The 20,735-nt window shown below is 34.2% G+C and overlaps 1 protein-coding gene across 1 annotated transcript in view; it reads left to right on the top strand.

Moving 5' to 3' along the window:
- KCNMA1 (potassium calcium-activated channel subfamily M alpha 1) overlaps positions 1-20,735 on the top strand; it is a 464,321-nt gene that overhangs the window by 201,416 nt on the left and 242,170 nt on the right. The window contains exon 3 of the mRNA XM_082764953.1: positions 13,837-13,898. Coding sequence (XP_082621079.1) covers positions 13,837-13,898 — 62 coding nt within the window. The remainder of the gene's footprint in view (positions 1-13,836; positions 13,899-20,735) is intronic.

The following is a 20,735-nucleotide window of genomic DNA, read 5'->3' as shown; positions in this document are numbered from 1 at the left end:
AAAGAAGGTTTGAAGTTCAATGACATAGTTTACCTGGCCAGGATCACAGCTGGATTCTACAGTATTCATTCAGAGAAAAAAAAAAAAACAAAAACTCTACCTTAAACAAAACACACTATAGATTTTACATAGTTCATCTGGGATTTTTTTTTTTTCTTGAAATACTTTAAAAAAAAAAAAAAAAAAGAGTCCTTACAACCCAACGTATGCTTCCATCTTCTGCCCATTCTGTAATATTTTAAAATGTGGACTAAAGCCGCTCACCTATATAAAGACATGGAATTGCAGCAATACTTCTTAGAAATCTCTTTGGCCAGGATATATGCATCATTACCTGGTGGTTTATCTGATTTCAATTTTAAGCCATTCTCAAAATAAAGCCTCTTGTTCTTGTAGTTCAGAAAGAAAATATAGCCCAGCTGAAACAAGAAAAGGGTGAAAGTTAAGACACACTGACAGTTCCGAGAGAATATAAACTGAAGTTGTATGTTCTGCATTCCATACTCCATTTTTTTTTTTTATCTCTGTGGACAAGACCACTCCAGCATGAAAGTCAGTAGTCCTAAATTCTTAGATCTTTTCAAGGGACCATATAAAGCAACATGAAGACTGGCCCTTTTCTGGCTTACCTCAAGCCAGAGGCTGTAAGAATAAGACAAAGACTGTAAGTGTAAGAACACTGATGTGAGATAACCCTTGCTATCTTAAGCCAGGTAAAAATGAAAAGACTACAGTCACAGAGGAAGGAATGACTTTGAAAAATTATCTTTGAATTAAGCTCTTCATGTTGTATAAAAAGAACAAGAAAAGCCAAGGCACAGGAGGGTGAATGTTAATTTAAAGGACCTGATATACTTTCATTACTAAGGAGAAAATGTCTACTAAGGTAACAGTTGAGTCTCAGATTAAGTAGTTACAGTTGAGTTACAGATGTATGGTTTTGAAAGGTAAGGGTAATAAAACAAAGATATTGGAGAGAGTTAAACTGGAAGTTGTTTCTACAAGCCTTTTATCACCTGATTATTTGATCTTATTTTTCAATCACACTAAAAATGCTCATTAAAAAAGCTTTCAATTTTTGAATTATAGCTACAGAGCAACATTGAAACATTCACATGAAGAAAATAAGTTTGCTAAATGAATCAGTCTTTGTGTCCTTACAAAGCAACTGCTCTTCTTTCCCTCCTAGCCCTCAGAAAATAGAAAAAATATTCACCATAAGTAGACATTTGTTGTGGAAACATAACATTTTGCCTTTGCTGGCTACATGACTGCAATATTTATTTTTTGCATTAGATCTTCAGTGACAGTTTTAAAACACCAATTCTGTTTCATACCTTGTGTGGATTTCACAGCATTTGTCACATGATGTTGAATCATAATTCCAAATTATTCTGAAAACATATAATCAGCATTTCCTTGATGATTACAGCATGAAAATTACTGATGCATGTAATTAATGGTATCAAAAGCTTCCATGCCTTTCTCTGAAATGTGAAGAAACCTGCATGTAAGAATGCAGCCTTGCATCAAATTGTGAACCAAAGTTTCACCTGTAGTAGCATATAATTATACTTGTGCAGATTATACATAAAATAAAAGGAAAACTTTCAGTCATGTATTTTAAAGGAGTAAAAATCACTACATGAACATTTTTACAGTTTACTTCCAAAGCCTGTAAAAGTGACTTTCTTAACACAAGGGAATGCTTTGCCATAAACCAAGATCACCATGATCCTGAAAATTTGTTTGCTTTAGGTTTAGCTGCTCCAATGAAATTGTTAAATTTTATTGTGCAATTGCATAGAGATCTTAGAGATCTCTATCTAATTAATGAATGTGTCAAAGAATTTATTGGCAGGCTTTTCAGTTCAAATTTGTCTAAAAATAAAAGAGCTCACATTGTCTATACTGATGTTGCCATGGGAAAATGAGAGTTCTGGTTAGAGATATATTTTTAAATAACCACTTGAAAATTTAAATAACCGCTTGCTGTTTTCAGATAAGTTGAAATATAATGCTCTTGTATAGACTTATCAGACATCTTAAGTCTATACAATGACCAAAATTTAATAAATATACTGCTACAATTTGTAGTCAGTGCTCAGATTGTTGCTTTCTCCATTTTTGCTTTTATATGCTATTTAAAGACAGCTTTTTGTCTTTGCAAATTCTCATATAAGACTGGATAATTAAGTAGGTTGATCAAAAATCATCAAAAAAGTCAAATGTTCAGTCTTTAAAGCAAATTGGTATGAGAGATGCTTCCTTGTGTCTATCAGTCAAAGCTGTCAATTTCAACGGAACAGGTGAAGGACAAACGATATCAGGAAAAAAAAAGACAAGAGAAAAGAAAAGAACGAGCTAAAATAAAACAAATCACATATATAAATAAATACAAATAAACAATATATACATATATAATATGAGCAATACATATACATATACAATATACATTTACATATACAATATAAACAATATACAATAAATATAAATAAACAAATAAAACAAATAAAACAAAAAATGTAAAGGTGTCTTTCAGAACTACTGTGTTGTTCAACTGCCTCAACAGGTTTCCACCATCCTATTTAGCAGGGTTTCCTTGCATTGATTTTGGTCACTGGTGTCTGGTGTTTGGTATTTCATTTAATTGCCACAGGAAAGCTACTGAAGTAACTGACAGTAAGCAGTGTCTGATCAATGGCCAGACCATGTGAATCAAGATACATGTACAGTGAGCTCCTGGTCACACAAGTCTCTGAAGATACCATTGTCCCTATTAAGAAGTCATGTTGGTGTTGACTACCTCTCTTTAAAAGTCGGGAACAGCTACGGGTTTTCCTAGACTTAAAGTAGAACTTGACCAATGAATACAAGGCTTCATTCATTTGCAGATATTGGTACTTGTTATACTCTGTCTCATTCTGGAAACAGAAATGGAAATATTACAATTCTGGAAAATATCCTTATAATTACAGAAGATATTTAAATACATTAAGTAATGTTAAAGGAGAGATGAGAGATCTAATGGTGAGCAACAGCAGCAAACTGTTTTTGCAGTTCATCAGATATATTTAGCAGTGGTTCTTTTCCCTTCTGAGGACTGTCTTTAATATGTTTTAAAGTACATTTCTCGACTCAAGTGCTTTTTTTTTTTTTTTTTTTTTTTTTTTTTTTTTATATATATATATGTAATGAATGATTTGACCATTTCTTCTTCATTCAGTCTTCATGAATTAAATGTCACTGGGTTTTACTGAAATCAAGAAATTTCTGTTTCCACTCTAGCTAAGGGCTCAATATTGGCTCTCAGCTACAGTCATGCTGAGAACTCAGGAACTTATAAAAAGGAAAATTGAGAAGAACAGTTTATAGGTAACTGTAATCAACATATCTTATTTGCATAGTGTGATTGTAGAGTCACACTGGATCCACGTGCATCACTGAAAATCAGTGTGAGTTATGCTTGTGACTTTATATATATATATATATATATATATATGTTAATTTTATTTTTCTTGACATTAATGGATAATTTGGATGACTGATAGGTAATCAGGAGGAAGGGCCTTTTTTATTTTTTGGAGGAATTATATATATGGTGTATACATATATATACACATACATATATACATATATGTTATATATACATACATACATGTGATCCTGTAAATTTAGCATTTATCTCTAGAAAATGGCACAACGTAACAGAAAGTACTACTTTTTTTTTTTTTTTTTTTAAACTAATGAAATTAAATGCTAGATTTGGAAAAGTTGTATGCACTTTAATTGGTCATATTACCTGGCACTCTCCCAGCAAACCTAATTAGCTTCAAGCTACACAGCACCATTAACAGATGGGATTTTTTGTCTTGTATTTTTTCACTAATTAGAAAATCTCACTCTTTTCAAATTTATGGATTAAACAAAAATTTCCATTTTATTGTCAATATGTTGACAATAAAAGTTAAGGAAAAAGGTTAAGGAAAAAAAAAGTTAAGGAAAAGTTAAAAGTTGAGGAAAAAAATAACTTTGCATAATGAAAGGTGAAATAGAAACTTTGTTAGAAGCATGTACAGAACATGAAATGACAAAGATATTTCTTTTAAGATTCCTCTTAAAATGAGTATGTGTGCATAAAATAAAAGTGTATTAAGAAAGTATATTAACAAAGTCTCTTAATTTGGTTCATTTCCTGCTTTGATTTTTCATGTTTTTGGGTCTGATGACTGTAATGATTACTGTAATGATTCTTTAATTTTGATCCAACAGCATCCTTTTATAGTAGACTTAATTTCAAGCAGTCTGCTAAAAGTGTATATAAGTTGTATCTTTTGTTGGAGAGAGAACAAAATCCAGCTCATGGCAAACAGGCTGAATTTGCTTTTTTTTTTTTTTTTTTTTCCTTCTCCCCAAAGATGTTACCTACTTCATGACCTGTTATCTTAATTATTTACTACAGGTATGAATAGTTAAACAAGCTTGCAGTGATTCAGGCCTTTGCTGTGCATCTTACCTGCCCCATTCAAATAATATTTAATTTACTGTTCTGATGTACAAGTTCAATACATCTGAAATTATTTTTATTTAAACTTCTGTATCTGCTGTTTGTTTTCTCTCACAAGAGTTCTGTTTCTAAGTTTCTTATTTATTGCAACTACTACAAATGTCTCTAGAAACAGATTAATTAAATTTGAACTATATTTTAAAAGAGATTTTCAGTGTAATTTTAGTATCAGTAATAAGTTAAAATCCTACTACACTGTGTACTGGCTTAATGGAACTAAATTTTAATGCCAGAAAGTTAAACAAGAAGTTTAGCTTAGAAAGAGATGTTAAAGGCCTTCTATTTAAACAAAACCCTTGAATAAATGAAGTCCATTTGCTCTCTTACATAGCGCTAATAGTTTCAAATACTGTGTCCTAGTCAGGCCTTTTATTATTACTATAACTGCAATAGAGGTCTCAGCTGTGTTAGATTCATTGCAAACACCTGCAATGAAAGAAAGCAGTTGCATTCATTATCCATGCCAAACGAAAACAAGAGTGAGAATCGGGAGCCTGGAGAGGTAAAGTAACATGCTGTAATTCACACACCAAGTAAGAAGCCAAACTAGGGTTAATAACCAATTTTTCTGATTGCTTGTGATTGTCAGCCAGAGCTTATGGTGACCTGTTTATTGCTGTTTTAGTTATATTTTTAAAATAAAATCCTTGCTATTAATTTCCCTAGATAAATTCACAGTGACTTTGCCTGTTGGTTCATAAAGGTAGTTCCCTTCCACTTTTGGATAAACTTTGAGTTTTCTTGGTAAATAGAAAGCCTACTTGAACTTTGCTGAACAAGGGCAAAAATTATACAGCAGTTCTCATAAAGCTGATGAAACTTTTAGTACTCTTTTTACTGAATGTTGGTGACTAGTTTATTTACTGTAGAATTTCATAGCTAAGTAGCTCTGTAGTGAAATTTATAATAAAGCAGACAGTGTAATTGAAAGAAAAGAATTTGCATGCAAATATTTGCAAGTCTTTGGGTTTCTGAGAAGATTATAATGTGGCCGTCAACTTACAATGTTTGAATTTAGTGCTTTAATTGCATCAAACCAAAAACTACGGGCTGGTAGCTGCTGGCTCTGAAGACTGAGGTGCTTTTGAGTATTTTCTGACTTCCCTAAAAGGTGAGTTTGTTCCCTGTCTAGCTTGGAGGTGCCTAGTTCCTTCCAGAATTAGGTTCTAAATCCTATCTGACATTCAAAGTGTGGAAGAAATAGTAAAAATGTTTTGTTTAACTCTGTTGCCTGCCACTTCTGCATGCAAAAGGGTAGGATCGATAAGTCACCAAGGCAGATTTACTAGCTAGCACAACGTTCAGAGAACACATGCATTAAGATTCATAGTGGTTAACATGTATCTTGTCATCAGCAGCAGGTGCTGACTGTAGAATTTGCTCTTGGGCTGTACTCATGTATATATATCACTGCTGGTTCTTCATTCTGCTGTGTCCCAGCAAGCATGGCTCTTTTACAGGGAGTGTATTAGCTGCAAAATCTGTTCCCTATGCTTGTGAATAACAGGTAAATGACAAGAAACTTCCTAGTTTCTTAGAAGGCTTGTTTGAACTTCACATTTCTTATTTATTGGTGGGAGGAACAAGATGGAATCTTATTTTTCTCTCTTTATTGTTTTATCACTAGGTTTTTCATCTGATTCACCTGCTTCATGCTTCACTTGTTTGTGATTTGCTGTTGTAAGGTGGCTCATGATGGCTGACATGTGGTTAGATGTTTCTCTTTAAAGAGAAGCTGACATTGTATGCAGTTGTTCTGAAAGACATTAAGAGAGCATTTTGTCAATAAGAATATGACTTTGCGAACCTTGACTTGGTAGAATGACTTCCCAAGAGCCCCTAGGAATTCATATCCTCATAGAGTAGATGGTGGAAAGCAGTATTCCTAATATTTTATACTTTTGCCTTCCTCATCTCACTTATTTATGCATTGGCCTGGGAGGGACCAGGTAGAAAAGTGGAGGCAGAAAAGCTGGACACAGGCAATGTGTTTAAACCCAGAGAAAACTCAGTGTGCAGCTCTACCCAGAGCATGGTACTATGTCCTACTCATAGATCTCAGATATACTCACTCCTGTCTCTACTTTTGTTTGTCAGGGTATAGCTGAGAACATCTCTAACAGAAATTCTCTACTAATTGTTATAAAAATGCATATTACAATTTATTTGTCTTGACAAGTCATGAAGTTCTGAAGACCATTTTGTTGGATGAACTAACGTGAATTACAGACACTACTATAAACTGGGGACTGCCTTGCTGGAAAGCAGTGAGTTGGAGAGGGACCTGGGGGTCCTGGTGGACAACGAGATGACCATGAGCATTGTGTCCTTGGGGCCAAGAAGGCCAGTAGCATCCTGGGGTGTATCAGAAGGGCAGTGGTTAGTAGGTTGAGGGAGTTAGGTGTTCCTGCTCTGGCGGGGGGATTGGCCTACATGACCTTTCTTATGATCTTTCAAGGTCCCTTTCAGTACCTAACATTCTGTGATTCTGTGAATTGTATAAACTTAACATAATGCAGCTGCTTTAGTTCACTGTGATATATCCACAGGGAATAATAGCAATAAATCTTAATGAAGTGCTATCAAAAATGAGTGGAGAACACTGATTTTTGGAAAGACTTTCTTATTATAGTAAACAGCTCTTTCTTCATCTGTATTTATAGTAACCTCAGAGATACTAATTGCTCAGCTGTTGATATCAGCTGCAATGCATAATTTCTTACCACTTTGCCTACATGGAATGCTTTCTGGATTTTGTTGTTTACATATAGGGTATCAGTTAATGAGACTTAAATTGAAGCAGGGTGTTTTGGCTCTTTTGAGGTCTAGTCTTGCTCAAGTCTTACTTTTGTTGGACTACATTAATTGTAAATGTCCTGGTGCACATCCTAGAGTCTGCAAATTAACATTGGATTGCCAAACAAAGATTAAGTAATTCCTCCTTCTGAAATATAACTTGTAGTTGTGTATAGGTTTCCATTCCTAACAAATCCAAACAAATAAATTCTCTGTATATATAAAAGAAATACAATTGCTTTCCATTCTTCTGGTCAAAGGAAGTTTATTTTGATATTTCCAGTGTGTAATTTTTCTTTCAAAATAGGCCAAAACCTCAGACTATTAGAATGGTACTAATGAAAAGTTCAGAATTACAAAATTAGTGGATCCTTGAGTTAACCAGGATGTAGCTTTGAGGTCATATGTTATGGTTTGTATTCTCCTTAATGTTATAAATGGCTCAGGATTCAAATTAGGATTAAATAAAAAAAATAGGATTTATTGAAAGAATATAAAGGAATAGAGGTAAGCAAACAGCGCTGGGTGCACCGGGAGTCTCCGCTCCACCAGGACGCACACCAGTTACATCAAGCAGCTGATTTTTATGCTCCTAGACTAATACATATTCATTACTACTTCTAAAAAAAATAGATTATTAAAATTAGCTTCCGGGGTGCAGTCCCTCCTACTGGAGCATGCGCGGTCTCCTCTGGGGTCTCTTCTGGGGGTCTCTAGGGGTCTTCCATGCTGAAGGCTCGCAGTCTTCCTCTTCCCCTTTGTACTTACTGGGCACCATCCCAAGTTTACAGAACACCTTCTTCAAAACACCTTCTTCAAATCTTGTCTCCCAGCCGCTTTTCAGCTTCTTTCTCGGCCCCCCCATAACCAGATACCAAAGATCCACATAGTATCCCATAACAGTCAGTAGTTGTTATCAGTTGTTCTGAAACTCCCAGACACACGGGTAATTAAAACATTCTTCCCCAGCCATTCACAGACACATCTATAGCAGTGTTAGAAATAGAAGTCCGGAATAACAAAAGCAAACAGGTTCATAAATTTAAGAAGTGATAAATTGGCTAGAATGAGGAATGAGGGGGAGACTGGGACACACTGCAGCTGTGGTTCAAGCATTGAATTGCCAGTGCAGGGCCCAGAGGCAGACAGGATTCAAACATTTCAAACAGAATTGTTCTTTATGGACACGAATTGTTAAAACATTCCTCACATTAAGTAATCTGAAATATAAATGTTAATAGAACAATTTAATATATTATAAACAGTAAAGTTGGCCTAGTGGTCAAAAACTTCATCTTAGCATGGTAAGAGCTTCAGACACAGATTTCTGAAGAGCAATGCACAATAGATTGTCATAAGATAACAAAATAAGAACTTTTCCACGCTCTGCAAAGCATAAAATGTTTTATTTTTTTTCACAAATACCACCCCCTCTCTTCCCCAATAGAATAAGGACCATATATTCTCTAGGGCCTCTGTAAACCTAGTGTTAAATAAAAGGTATGGGATGTTACATGAGATATTTCCATTCATTAGCTCCAAGACAAATCCAATTCAGTCATCTTAGGGAAAAAAATAAAATTCAAAGAAGATGAAATACATGCTATCACACTACAAGTTTTCAACCCTGAAGACATGAAAGAGAAAAGGGTTGTATTTCAGGAGTCAGGGAAATAGTAAAAATGACTCTTTAGTGGCAGAGATTGACAAGTTTGCCCTCAGGCACGTGCCAAGTAGATGGTTGTATGACTTCTGCTGCCTGCCTACTGCATAGCATATATGGAAGATCTCATCCTGCCTCTGAGATATTGAAATTACCTATCTTGAAACAAATGCATAGCAAGAAGCACAAAATCTATGTCCTAAGTTCTTCAAAGACATTAAGTTCAACATATATGTTCCCCCCACACTCCCAGAAACCTCTGTGCCAGTACGTTTACCGTTGATATGCATTTACTTAAAAGATGTTCTTTTGATGTTCTCAATCTACAATGTCAATAGCGTAATGTATGATCTTGAGTTGGAAAGTAAGGGAAATATTTTCATCTACTTTATCTGTGTGTGTGTGTATGTAAATAAATATGTTTTAATTTAGTACTCAGAATACCAGAAAATTTATTCATAGAAATAGTTCATAGAAACCATTAGGAAGAAAAAGAACAGAGGAGTACAGAGTATTTGGAACATGAAAAAGAAGCCAATTTTAACTATTGTGTCATTTATTTTGTGTAAGTCTTTATCAGAGATATGTCTATCAGTAATGTTTAGACCTATAGCACATTTGCTATATATAGGAAGAATTGGCAGGAAATTGGCAGGAAGGAAAGGGAGAAGAGAACATTGTTGTTTGAAGTATTTTACCTGATTCCATATACAACCTGGAAGAAACATATGCAACTAATAATTGTAACTAATGAGGCTAGGATTTAGCTAGTGTAACAAATAGCCTGAAAACTGTTGATATTTCTGACTTATTTTTGATGTCAGATAGGTGTTTCTAAATTCTGTGCATGCAAATAACGCAAAAACTTCAAGATGAATTCATAACTTTAGTGGGAGTGGTATTGGACTGAAGTGCTACTTGTGGATATACGCATCAAAATGTAATTTAGGGAGAACATCTGGTATTAACACTTCATTAGTGATTTAAATGAACATAGACTGCTGTATAAGAGTGCATAAGAAGTTTGTGTTTGTGGTATGATGTTTTTGATGCACTCATTGCAGGGTTGACGTGGAAAAAATGTTTCTACACTGGAATCTTTACATTACTCATTACTGTGTATGTAATAATTATAACTTCTCCCTAATATGAACAGCCTTTCCATTTTTCCATGCTTCTTCAGTAATGCCAGGACATGAGTTCAATGCAGTTGTAGGAGAAACAGTGCCACCCCTTGGTTATTTGGTTATTATATTCATTATATTATTATATTGGTCATTATTATCCTTCTTTTACATAGGTCTGGCCCTGGAAGGTGCGCTGAGTCCCTTTGGTGTTATCATGGCTTCATCCTAATAGTATTTGCTCAATGTCTATACTACCCCTGCAGCTTTGCTGTGTTACTCTGTTTTTAAAAAATGTCAGCGCCCCCCCCCCCCCCCTTTTTTTTTCCCCTGTTATTTCCTGTGACTGTTCTTAGTGTAGATGCATGAAGTACCTCAAAAGAATGGTCAAAGGTCTTCTGGGGCATCTTACCAGTATTGGAGAAAGCAAAATGTTTTTGCAGTTTTCTTTAAGTGGATTTTTTTTTTCTAGAATTTCTCTGTGTTCTGCTTCAAAAAGGCAGTGTATACTTTTGTTGAACTCTGTCTGGATCTTCTTTAATTTTATTTTTAATGAAAAAAATAAGTATACGTAGCAACTATTCCATGTTTATTCTCTGTTTCTTTTTATCAGACTGATATTATTTTTAACTTAATGCTAAATGCTTAGTCAGAGTAGCTGCTAGCATATGATTTCACATTTCTCAATCTTAAACAAACAGTAATTTATTATAAATTAAAAGATTTTTTCCTTCCAGAGAGAAGCTATAATAGATGTGTAGCAATTGCAGTGCTGTGCCAAATGCATTGGAATAATAAACAGAGCAAGCAAGCTTCTCCCCATGGCCTAGTTAACATGGAAGTAATTCACATACATATATGCTATTTTACTCCCTTAGCTTCTAGTTTCTGTGGGTTTGGGGTATCAGTCTGTCTAGGTTTATACCTCTCTTCAAACATAATAAGTTCTCAAAAATAGATGTTGGCTCCCATGGAAAATCTTGCAAGGACTCATCTGAATTTAGACCTAAACTCAAAAACTGTCTCCCTGGATCTAAATAACCAGGTTACATTCAGTTTTTAGGTGGGAATACCTAAATGGTGGGAATACCCATATACCCAAATAAATACCTAAAAAAAATACCTAAATAAACCTTGCATTTGAGACTCTTATCAAATTGATTTATTTAGCATGGAAGGATATTAATTTTATTTTTATTTTAATATACCTTTAAAATGATTGATTCAGGCCCTTCTTTTTCCTCACACTTAGCATATTTGTGTTGAGCTTGATAACACTGTCACTTAAGCAAATGAAAAGTGTGTCTCTCTGCTGGCAGGATAATAATGGAGTATAAGATTCCATTTTCTTCTAATTCCCTTTCTGTGATTTTTGGGGACATTATGAATAGTAATACCAGGGATGTGTGTTGGGGTAGTAGAAGAGAAAACAGGACTTGATTTAAAGTCAGGTATATACTACAACAGGGGAATGGTGTAGTTTTGTCATATCTCACTGGAGTAGCATGGGAATCAAGCATCTTACAAAATTTAGATATTTGCATTTTAATGGAAGTTATATGAATTGTCATAGAACATTTAAATTCCTTAAGCATTTTGGAATATCTTACCTAGGATTTCTTTAACTTGATTTAAGCACCACAGTGATGATTATTAAGAGACTGGATATGATGAAAATGCAAGACTGGTATACAGTTATGCTGGTTTCATTACAGAGGTATCCTTTGGCTAGTAGGCAGTGACTGAATATTGTGACCTAAGACAAGTGAACGAGAAAATCAGTCCATCTTTACTTTTGTACTTTGCAGAACTTGAAAAAATGAAAAGAGTAAGTCAGTTTCTTTCCTATTATGACAGCTTCAGAAAAAGGTGTTTTAACTTATATTTATTAAGAATTTTTCTATTGTTGAACATGTCTTGCTCTTTCAAAAATATGTTATTTAAATCTTTTAATGTCTAAAATGAAAACAAAAATCCTTTTCTCTGGAATCCAGGTGAAAAATAATCTCAAAATATAGAATACTATGTTGTGATTACTTGGCAAAAAAAAGAAAGATCTGCACAGAAAGCAAGCAAAACTGTAGCTGATGTCCTTTAACTGGGAAAAAAAAAAAATGTTAGTTTAATCATTATAGTGAAATTTGTAGCTGGAAGAGAATTTCCTTCCAAATTCTTTCTAATATATGGAGAGGAGGAGTTAGTGAATCATGGCTGGTTCAAGGATCTAGTGAGACAGTCTTAGGGAACTAATTTCTGTGTTCATTAGCCAAAAGCAGTTCTAATAATTTCCAGTGCCAGCTTCTAGGTCTGAAGCCTATATTGGATGAACAAATTTTTGTTTCATTGTCCATCTGTTGCTTGAACAGTTGTGGTTGTCAAGAAAAGTAGCAATAATTGTGGTGGTACACATTAGTGGTGATATTCATACAGATGAATAAATCTGGTTAGTCAGAATTGGATTTATATTGCTAGTTTATTTCACAAATATGGTTGTTTAGATGATGTGGTTTTTAGCCATTTCTGACATAAGAAGTTGTATTTTAACTGTGAGGAGCATGTCCCCTTAGTAGTACTCTGGTCTATCTGGTCTTGAACTGCCAATGCTCTGGGTTTATTTTAAGGGATGTTACTTCTAAGCAGCTACTTGAGAAGTGCCTGTCAGAAGACAAGAACATTCTGTGTTGATTTTGTAGACCAGTAGATCAGATAAGAGTTGCAGGAGACATAATTTTTAATTTGTTTTGCATCTTCACTATAGCAGACAGTTTTTTTTTTTCTGATTTCTTCCAATAAAATCATATTCTATCATATAAAAAATAGCTTATTGGATCCATGTTTTAAAATTCCAAATTACCCAGGGGATGGCATTGTTCAAGAGAATAAGCCTATCATTACCATGTCAGACATCTACGTTACAATGGGTACGGAAACTATTGTGTAGATAATGATGTAGGTCACATTGTGTAGGTCACAGATGTGTCTCCAGTCCAGCTTCTGATGTACTAGGCAAAATAGCAATTCCTACACAGCTAATAAGGGCTAGATGCCATACCTAACAAAATACATTTGTTCAAAAAATTCAACAGATTTTGAGGAGGGAAAATTGCTCTGGGTGTGTATCCTTTGTATACAAGCTGCATCAAACTATTATTTTTTAATGTGTTTGGAAGTTAACTAGTGTTTTAGTGGACAAGAGTGAAACGTAAATACATATTTTTACACAGCCTTATACATGTACATAACCTGTGGATTTCAAAAGCATGTTTATAAATGGAAATTCAGTGTAATCTATCATTTCTCTTGGTTTACCTACCACTGAGCAGATACTTTTTACTGTAGTCCTGAAGGACAGTTCTTTTAAATGTATACTGAAACTTTAATGGCATGCAATGAGATTGCTGGCCATTTGAAATTAAAGAATCTAGGTTAGCAGAGGTTAGGATTTAAGATCTAACTGTCTACTGGATTGCCCTGATTTGATGTGTTTGTGGCTCTTTTTCACTGCAAGAAAGCATTCTGTGATAATATATACTGTTTGAAATTCAATGAGTAACAACCTTAATAAAGAAAATGACAGATGAAATAGAATACTATTTTATGATTTTTTTTTTTTTTTGGTGTGTGTGTAGAAGAAGAAATGTTTCACTTTAACACTGTTAATAACCACTCCTACTTTTCTTTTGTAGGTTGTCTTAGTCTTCGCTCTTAGTATTGGTGCTCTTGTAATATACTTCATAGATTCATCAAAGTGAGTATTCTAGAACATTTTCCTTTCTCTCCTTTCCTACTGCAGTTATACATCTTTGAATTGCTCCATTGATCTACTTCAATTCTGTGTTTGATTTCATTGCCTGAGTGTGAAGAACTTTATAATGGTGCATGGTCTACCAAATAACTCAAAGATGGGAAAAATATCCAATATTAACTGGATTGAGTGTGTTGCCATTGGAACTGTAGGAAGCATAGGCAGAAAAACAATACTTCTGTGTGTTGAGTTTATACATACTGTTGCAAAATTGTTTTTTATCTTTATAGGGTATATGTAAAATCTCAAATTCAAGATTGGGATAATAGGTATCCACCAAAGAGGAAGAATATCTGCCAAAAAATTAGTTTGCAGGAAGAAAAAAACAAACAAAAAAACATTTCAGGAGACTGACAGGAACACTTCTGAAAACAACAAAAAATTCTGAATGAGGTAGACAGCATGAGTATTATATTTCACATATCTATTCAGATTTCCAGCTCCTGTGTTTGATAGACATCTCCCAAGATAAAGTAGGCCATTAAAATCTGCAAAACATCTCATTATTTTTTAAATTATGTTGTCACACACCAACATTATCATAGAGTGCAGTGTTTTGGCCAGGCAACAGAAAGTTTAATCCTGACCTATTAAAGTGTGTGATGGTTTGGTACAGAACAACATAACTAGGAATATCCTTCCTTTAGTTCCATTCATATTCCACCTTTGTTTTTGTGTTAAGCTGGATGCTGACACTGGTGGAAAAAGCAAATCAGCAGCCCAACTCAGAAGAAGCCATAGTTAGTAAAATATTATTCTCTTAAATGTAATTGTTTTGGGAGTATGATATAATGAAATGTCAATACCATTTCAAAGCTTTTGAACTGTACATTTACATTTACAGTTTTTTGTTCTATTTTGTTTTGTTTTGTTTCTGAATGAGTTTTAAGGTTACCTTTACTCAAACAGTTAAGGTACTTTGCTGGAGTTGCTCATGTGAGCCTGCATAGCTGTCAGTAGTAACAGTGCAGCAATGTGATACAATTCCTACATGACCCAGAAAATCAGATGTTTCACTTCTGCTATTTGTACTTACTGATATCTAGGCAGGTGGTAGCACCAGAAAAAGGTGGTCTTGAATATATGAATGTCAGCAATATTTTGTGTGAGTCAAGTCATACCTTTGTAGTCTAGATGTGCCAAGTAAATTAAGGCAGAGATTTTCTTTGTGGAGATGAATGAAGTGGTAAGAAAGCTCAAATTCTATACTCCTTCCTTAAATAGAGTGCTCTCAATTTTAGCAACCTTTTTCTTTAATATGTTACCACTGAAACGCATAAGGTGGTGTTTTTCTGATCTTTTTCAAGCACAATTGTAAAATTTCTTGGTGCCCAACATATCCAAGTCAAAGGTGTGAAACAGAGTAAGATCTGCTTCCACTTACATTTCAATTTCAGACCAAAAACCAGATACTTATTTCTCAGAACAATTGTCTGTTGTGATAGTGATTGTTTATATAATGACTTTCAGGCACTGCATTCTAGAAACCTTTGTTTAGTTTTCTTCTTCAAGAACAGCAAAGCTGACAAAATAGAAGATGCTTCTGGGGTGCTTAAGCTTTCTGTGGCTACCTAAACTATGTACTGCTACTAGCTTATTAGCTGCTTTTTCAATGGGGATAGAAAAATATTTTAACTGTACGTTTCTGTAAGCCTTCAGCCAATGTTCAACTCCCATCTGCAGTTTAAATTCAGCGACCGGAAATTAATGTACATGTATTACACTTACAGACTTTTCCTGTTGTTTTTCCTCCTCTTCTCTTATCTTGCTTTCTTCCCACACACTTTTTTTTTTTTTTTCATTAGTTGTTTAAATCAGGTTAGAAGCTCCCCAGATATTTCCCTGAAGTGAAAAATCCTGCTTCGTTTTGTATTAACAGCTTAGCTGACTTCCACTGCAACAATGTAGAATGAAATGTGGTAGTTATGTATCGGTCTATTTAAGGTCCTAAGTGTATGATTAAGTAATTCCTTTTAGGATCTGGTCAAACAGGAGATGGTGAAGGGATGAAGGTGAGTTGAGAGGAAGACCATGATAAAACAGCTGGACAAGTGGAGACAAACAGGGTCTAGTTTGCACACTGGACACTGATATATACCATTGCGTGATTTTTCTTGACAGTGCATTCTATAGCTGTTGTATTCAACCTGTGCCAATGACACTTAGCTGTCATAACACCTAGATATAACACCTAGAGTGACAAAAATCATGTCTTCAATACAGAGTTGAAAAGTAAGCATTTGTCCAGAACAAAAAGCTGGATTTATTCATCCTAATCTACCAGTAGTTTTGTAGACACAATGGACAGCTATGTACTTGAAGGAATCCTACATGACTTCATACACAACAGGCCTCAAGAAAATGGGCACAGATTTTAACACCACTTTCTTGGTTGGTTAAAGAAGGGGAGAATGGAGAACACTTTTTGTCAGTCAAGGACTTGTTATGATTAATTCTAGTGAAATGCACTGAGGAATTCTGTAAGGCCAATATTGAAGATATTACCCATTGTTCCCTCTGCTACAGTCATGGTGTAGGGAAGGTGACTGCAGGTAAAACAAATGACGTCACAGCTGAAAGGAGTGTAAACTCAATGCCTTTACTTCTTACATGCTGACAGCTTCAGTCATTGTCTCTCAGTACCACAAGTTATATATAGGACATTTTTGCATGCTAGCCACTAATGGAAGATTTTAGCCATGAAAGTGGAAAATCATTTAGCGGAGAAATGACCATTTTAACATTCCTACCAATTAAATCCAGTCACATCCCAGTATGAAATGTTTCACCTCTTACTAAATACTAGCCTCTTTCATTCCTTTACTTATAGCAGGTAACTTCATAAAAAACTGCTTCCATGGATAATGGTATTTTGAAATACTGGGAATAGTTAAACATGAAAATTTTTCCAAAGAGATATTGTCAATATCATCCACAAAATTATTTTATTTTTGGAGTAACAAATTAGTTTGAATAAAATACCATTCAAAGAAAAAGTCATAAGCAGTTACTCAGGAGAGTTTTGGTTAAGAAAGTGATCTACTTGAGTACGTAGTAGCATCATATATCCTAATAATAATTCTTTCCCAGTTTATGTTTCCTTTAAAACTTTTCATCACACACACAAAACTTTTCAACATTTTCTCTTACTTGCAATGGCAGTAGTAAAGGAACTGTTTGTGATGTGAATTTCCTTTTCTCTGATTCTGTTTTCTCTTCTGGGATGCAAGACAATGTCATATGCAACCATAGATATGAGCTGTGCTTTTCAGGCACAGAAATTCAATACTTCTGCAATAAAGCTTCTAATGACAAGCTATTGCTACACTGTCTCTTGAAGTCTACCTCATTTATTGGAATTCCTTCCTGAAAAACTGGAATCCATGCAGAAGTAAAACTGAACAATGGCAAGGTGAAAACATAAGTCTCACAACTTGCTTTGTTCTACTCACCTGAGGTTTTTAGTTTATTATTTTTAGGATTTGTTTGTATTTTCAAAGGCATTAGTGTAGTCATTACTAAATAGCTGTCTTTTTCCAGTACTGTCCCACATATTATACTTAATTAGAATTGCACATAAAAGTACCATCTGGCAATGAGTGTGAAACAGCTGGATCTAAGAATAACAGTGCCATTGTGAATATGAAGATGTACACAAATGTCCACACAAGCATATAGGATCATGCTGAGCCCTGAGCTTGCTCTTAACTGCTGCTCCTCTTAATAAGACAACTTTATTTCTTTTTAAACATGGGAAAAAAATAACTCTAATTTTTCATTCTACTTTTCTTTGTATATCTTAGAAAGTTTTGGAAGTACTTGCTCCTTTTGCATATTGATTGTGTAAAATCCCATTTGTGTAGGTCAGATATCCAGGGAACCAAATGTAAAACTACCACACTTGTCTTAAGTACACTGTAAGGAAAATGCCCTCATCACAGCTTAATTTTAAAACAACTTTTTTTTTTAATATGAACTTTGTGCTTTCCACAAATGTGTCTATTCTAGACTTTCCTTAAAATTTACCGAGTTTCAAAACTATCAAAATATCTTACATATCTTCATCTCTGAACCTTTTTCATCAATTATTCAACATGAAAGAGAATGAAAATATGTACTTTTAGTCACCACAAGTTCAGGTTTGATTGATGCTGGTCAGTCTGTGCTCTGTGGGATTGAGTGAGCTTGACATACTTGGGACTGTATTGATTAAGAATTAATCCTTGAAGATTAATAATAATGTCATTTAAAACACAGTTTTAATTGACCAGATGAACTAGCTTTAGGGCTCAAGGAAGTGGTTTATTGAGGTAGTGTTCTTTGACAATGAGTCACAAAGTTTATTCCAAACATGAATCAAATAATTTTATAAGAAAAATGAAAACATTTATTTATATATATATATATATATATGCACATAAGTATATGCATATATATTTGGCTGTCTAAAAATGACACACCAGTTGTATTCTTGTGTTAGGTTCTATATGTAGATGATTTTTAGAAGGTGTTGTCATTCTATCCTTGAGCTTCAGTGTCTCCTGGGGTGTCTTGCAGTTATGTTTTTGACTACTTTTTATTATCTAGAGTGAAGCAAGTCTTTGTTACCTACTTCTGCTTAATAACAGAAGCTATCAGAGACGCTACTCTAGAAATCGCTTGCCAAAAACAATGCAAGATGAGAAGTCGGGTTTTCTAGGATTCACGTTGCAGCTTTTGCCATTGAATGGGAAAAGATTAGGAAGCATGCATTAGAAATAAATATTCTTAGGAATTTACTCAATGACTGCACAAAGAGAAATCATTAGCAAAGCAACTACATTTTCTTGGAGTGCTTTACTAGCAGAACTTATTTTGTTTTTCTATGCCATTTTTTTTTTTCCCAAGTCCTTATAAATTCATTTATGCTGTGGGAATATTTGAGGATAAATTGTGATTGTGTATGATGTTTGGCTTGCCATTGTTTGCTACTGTTGCCATTTTATCTCATGAAAACATTTAATTTAGTGCAATAGTGTCTTCTGTAGAAATAAGACAAGCCTGATGAAGAATATATCTATAATTTTAGTACGGATGCAGTTTGTCACTGCTCAGGAGGATTCAAATTTTTCTCATTTGTTTAGTCTGTATATATAGATCTATAAATAGGCATATATATAAACTTTATAAATACATCTGAGATATAAAGTTTAACTGAATAGGTAGTAAAACTGTTCAAATACCAAAAAAATATATTTTAAGATATCGGTCTTATACTTTCATTACAGATCAGCCAGCTTTTCCACATCATGTGGACTAATCAACAGAACATTTTGGTAACTTCTTCAGTTTCATGATACTTAGGAGAAAAAAATAAAATAAAATAAAATAAATAATTGAAATTTCAGTTGTAACTCAGAAAATGCAATAGTTACATCTGAATTTCAGGTGAATCCCAGTGGCCTGATTTATAATAATTAAAATGTCAAAGATTCCCAGAAAAGCAACTCTCACAGTAAATTCAATTTTTTGATCTTTGATCTTATTTAACAAAAAATAGACTAACACGTTATTATAAGCTTTTGGTTAGAGTTCGCATATTTTTTTTTTTCATGACACATGAATAGAGATGAACCTGACTTTAAATTCTGGGATCTGGTTCAAGAAGATGTTAGATGATATTTACCATTGTTCAAATTTCTAAAATTACCGTGGTCTGTGTCTTCACAAGTAGATTAAAACAGTATTATTCCCTCCATAATGATAATTCATTGTAAATAATAGTCTCATACAGACAGTCCAAATCCCCCTTGGTATCCTGCAGCCAGTCTCCTCCTCAGTTTTGATTTTTTGTTCATCTAAGTTTTGTTAATACTGCAGCAGCTTCCATGAGTTGCTTTGAGATGATAAATTTTGTCTAATGCTGAAGTAAATCAAAGTGAATTTCTTCTAACCACCTTTTCTCAAAAAACAAAAACAAAAAGGGGGGGGGGGGGGGGGGAATAAAGTGGGGTTAATTCTTAACGTGTTAGTTTTGTTTACTGCTCAGTAGTCAAACTGAGTGATCGGTTTTATTTTTGGAAATACAGAAAATCTAGGTTAAAAGTCTAAATGAAGCTCTCTTGGGTCATTACTTTCAAATCACTTTTTTTTTTTTTTTACTATTAAAAAAGAAAGATCATGTTAGCTGTTTTTACTGATGATTCTTGGCAAGTGATAATGTATGGTCTATAAGGATTCAACACCCTTTAAACTCATACATCATTGAATAAAGTTCTCAGTCATAAATGAAGGCAGACAAAGCTAGTTTTATCTTTGCAGTGTTTCTAGTAGACAACTGGGTGTACACCATTGTTTGTTTAATCAAAAGGGAATTTACAGAACAAATCTTTATTTGTTGCAGTGGATTTTAATTTTCCGTATTGTTCTATGGAGTTTCATGGGAAAGCATCAACAGATTCAGTGGTCATTGTTGTGTGGCATGCTAGAGTTGAAGGCAGGTAGGTGTGCAGTGCAGTGCATGGGCTCTGAAGACAATTGGATAGAAGAAAGATGCATAGCCTTTGCTAGGTACAGATGATCTTATCTAAGAGTGAAATCCAGCAACAAAAATGATGTGATTATTTTAATGCAAAAAGCAAAAATGCTGGGGGTTGGGGTGGGGGGGAGGGTTGGGAGGGGGTGCAGTGAAACAAATAGCTATTCTCCATCTTTTTCTTAGCTGCCTATGTCAAAGGTAGAATTGTGTTGCAATGAACACCGTATATAGGAAAAAAAAACTGAAATTTTGAGATTTCATAA

The sequence above is a fragment of the Aythya marila genome (assembly GCF_965140915.1).
Source record: "Aythya marila genome assembly, chromosome: 7".
NCBI lineage: Eukaryota > Metazoa > Chordata > Aves > Anseriformes > Anatidae > Aythya > Aythya marila.
This window is presented reverse-complemented; position numbering and strand designations above follow the sequence as displayed.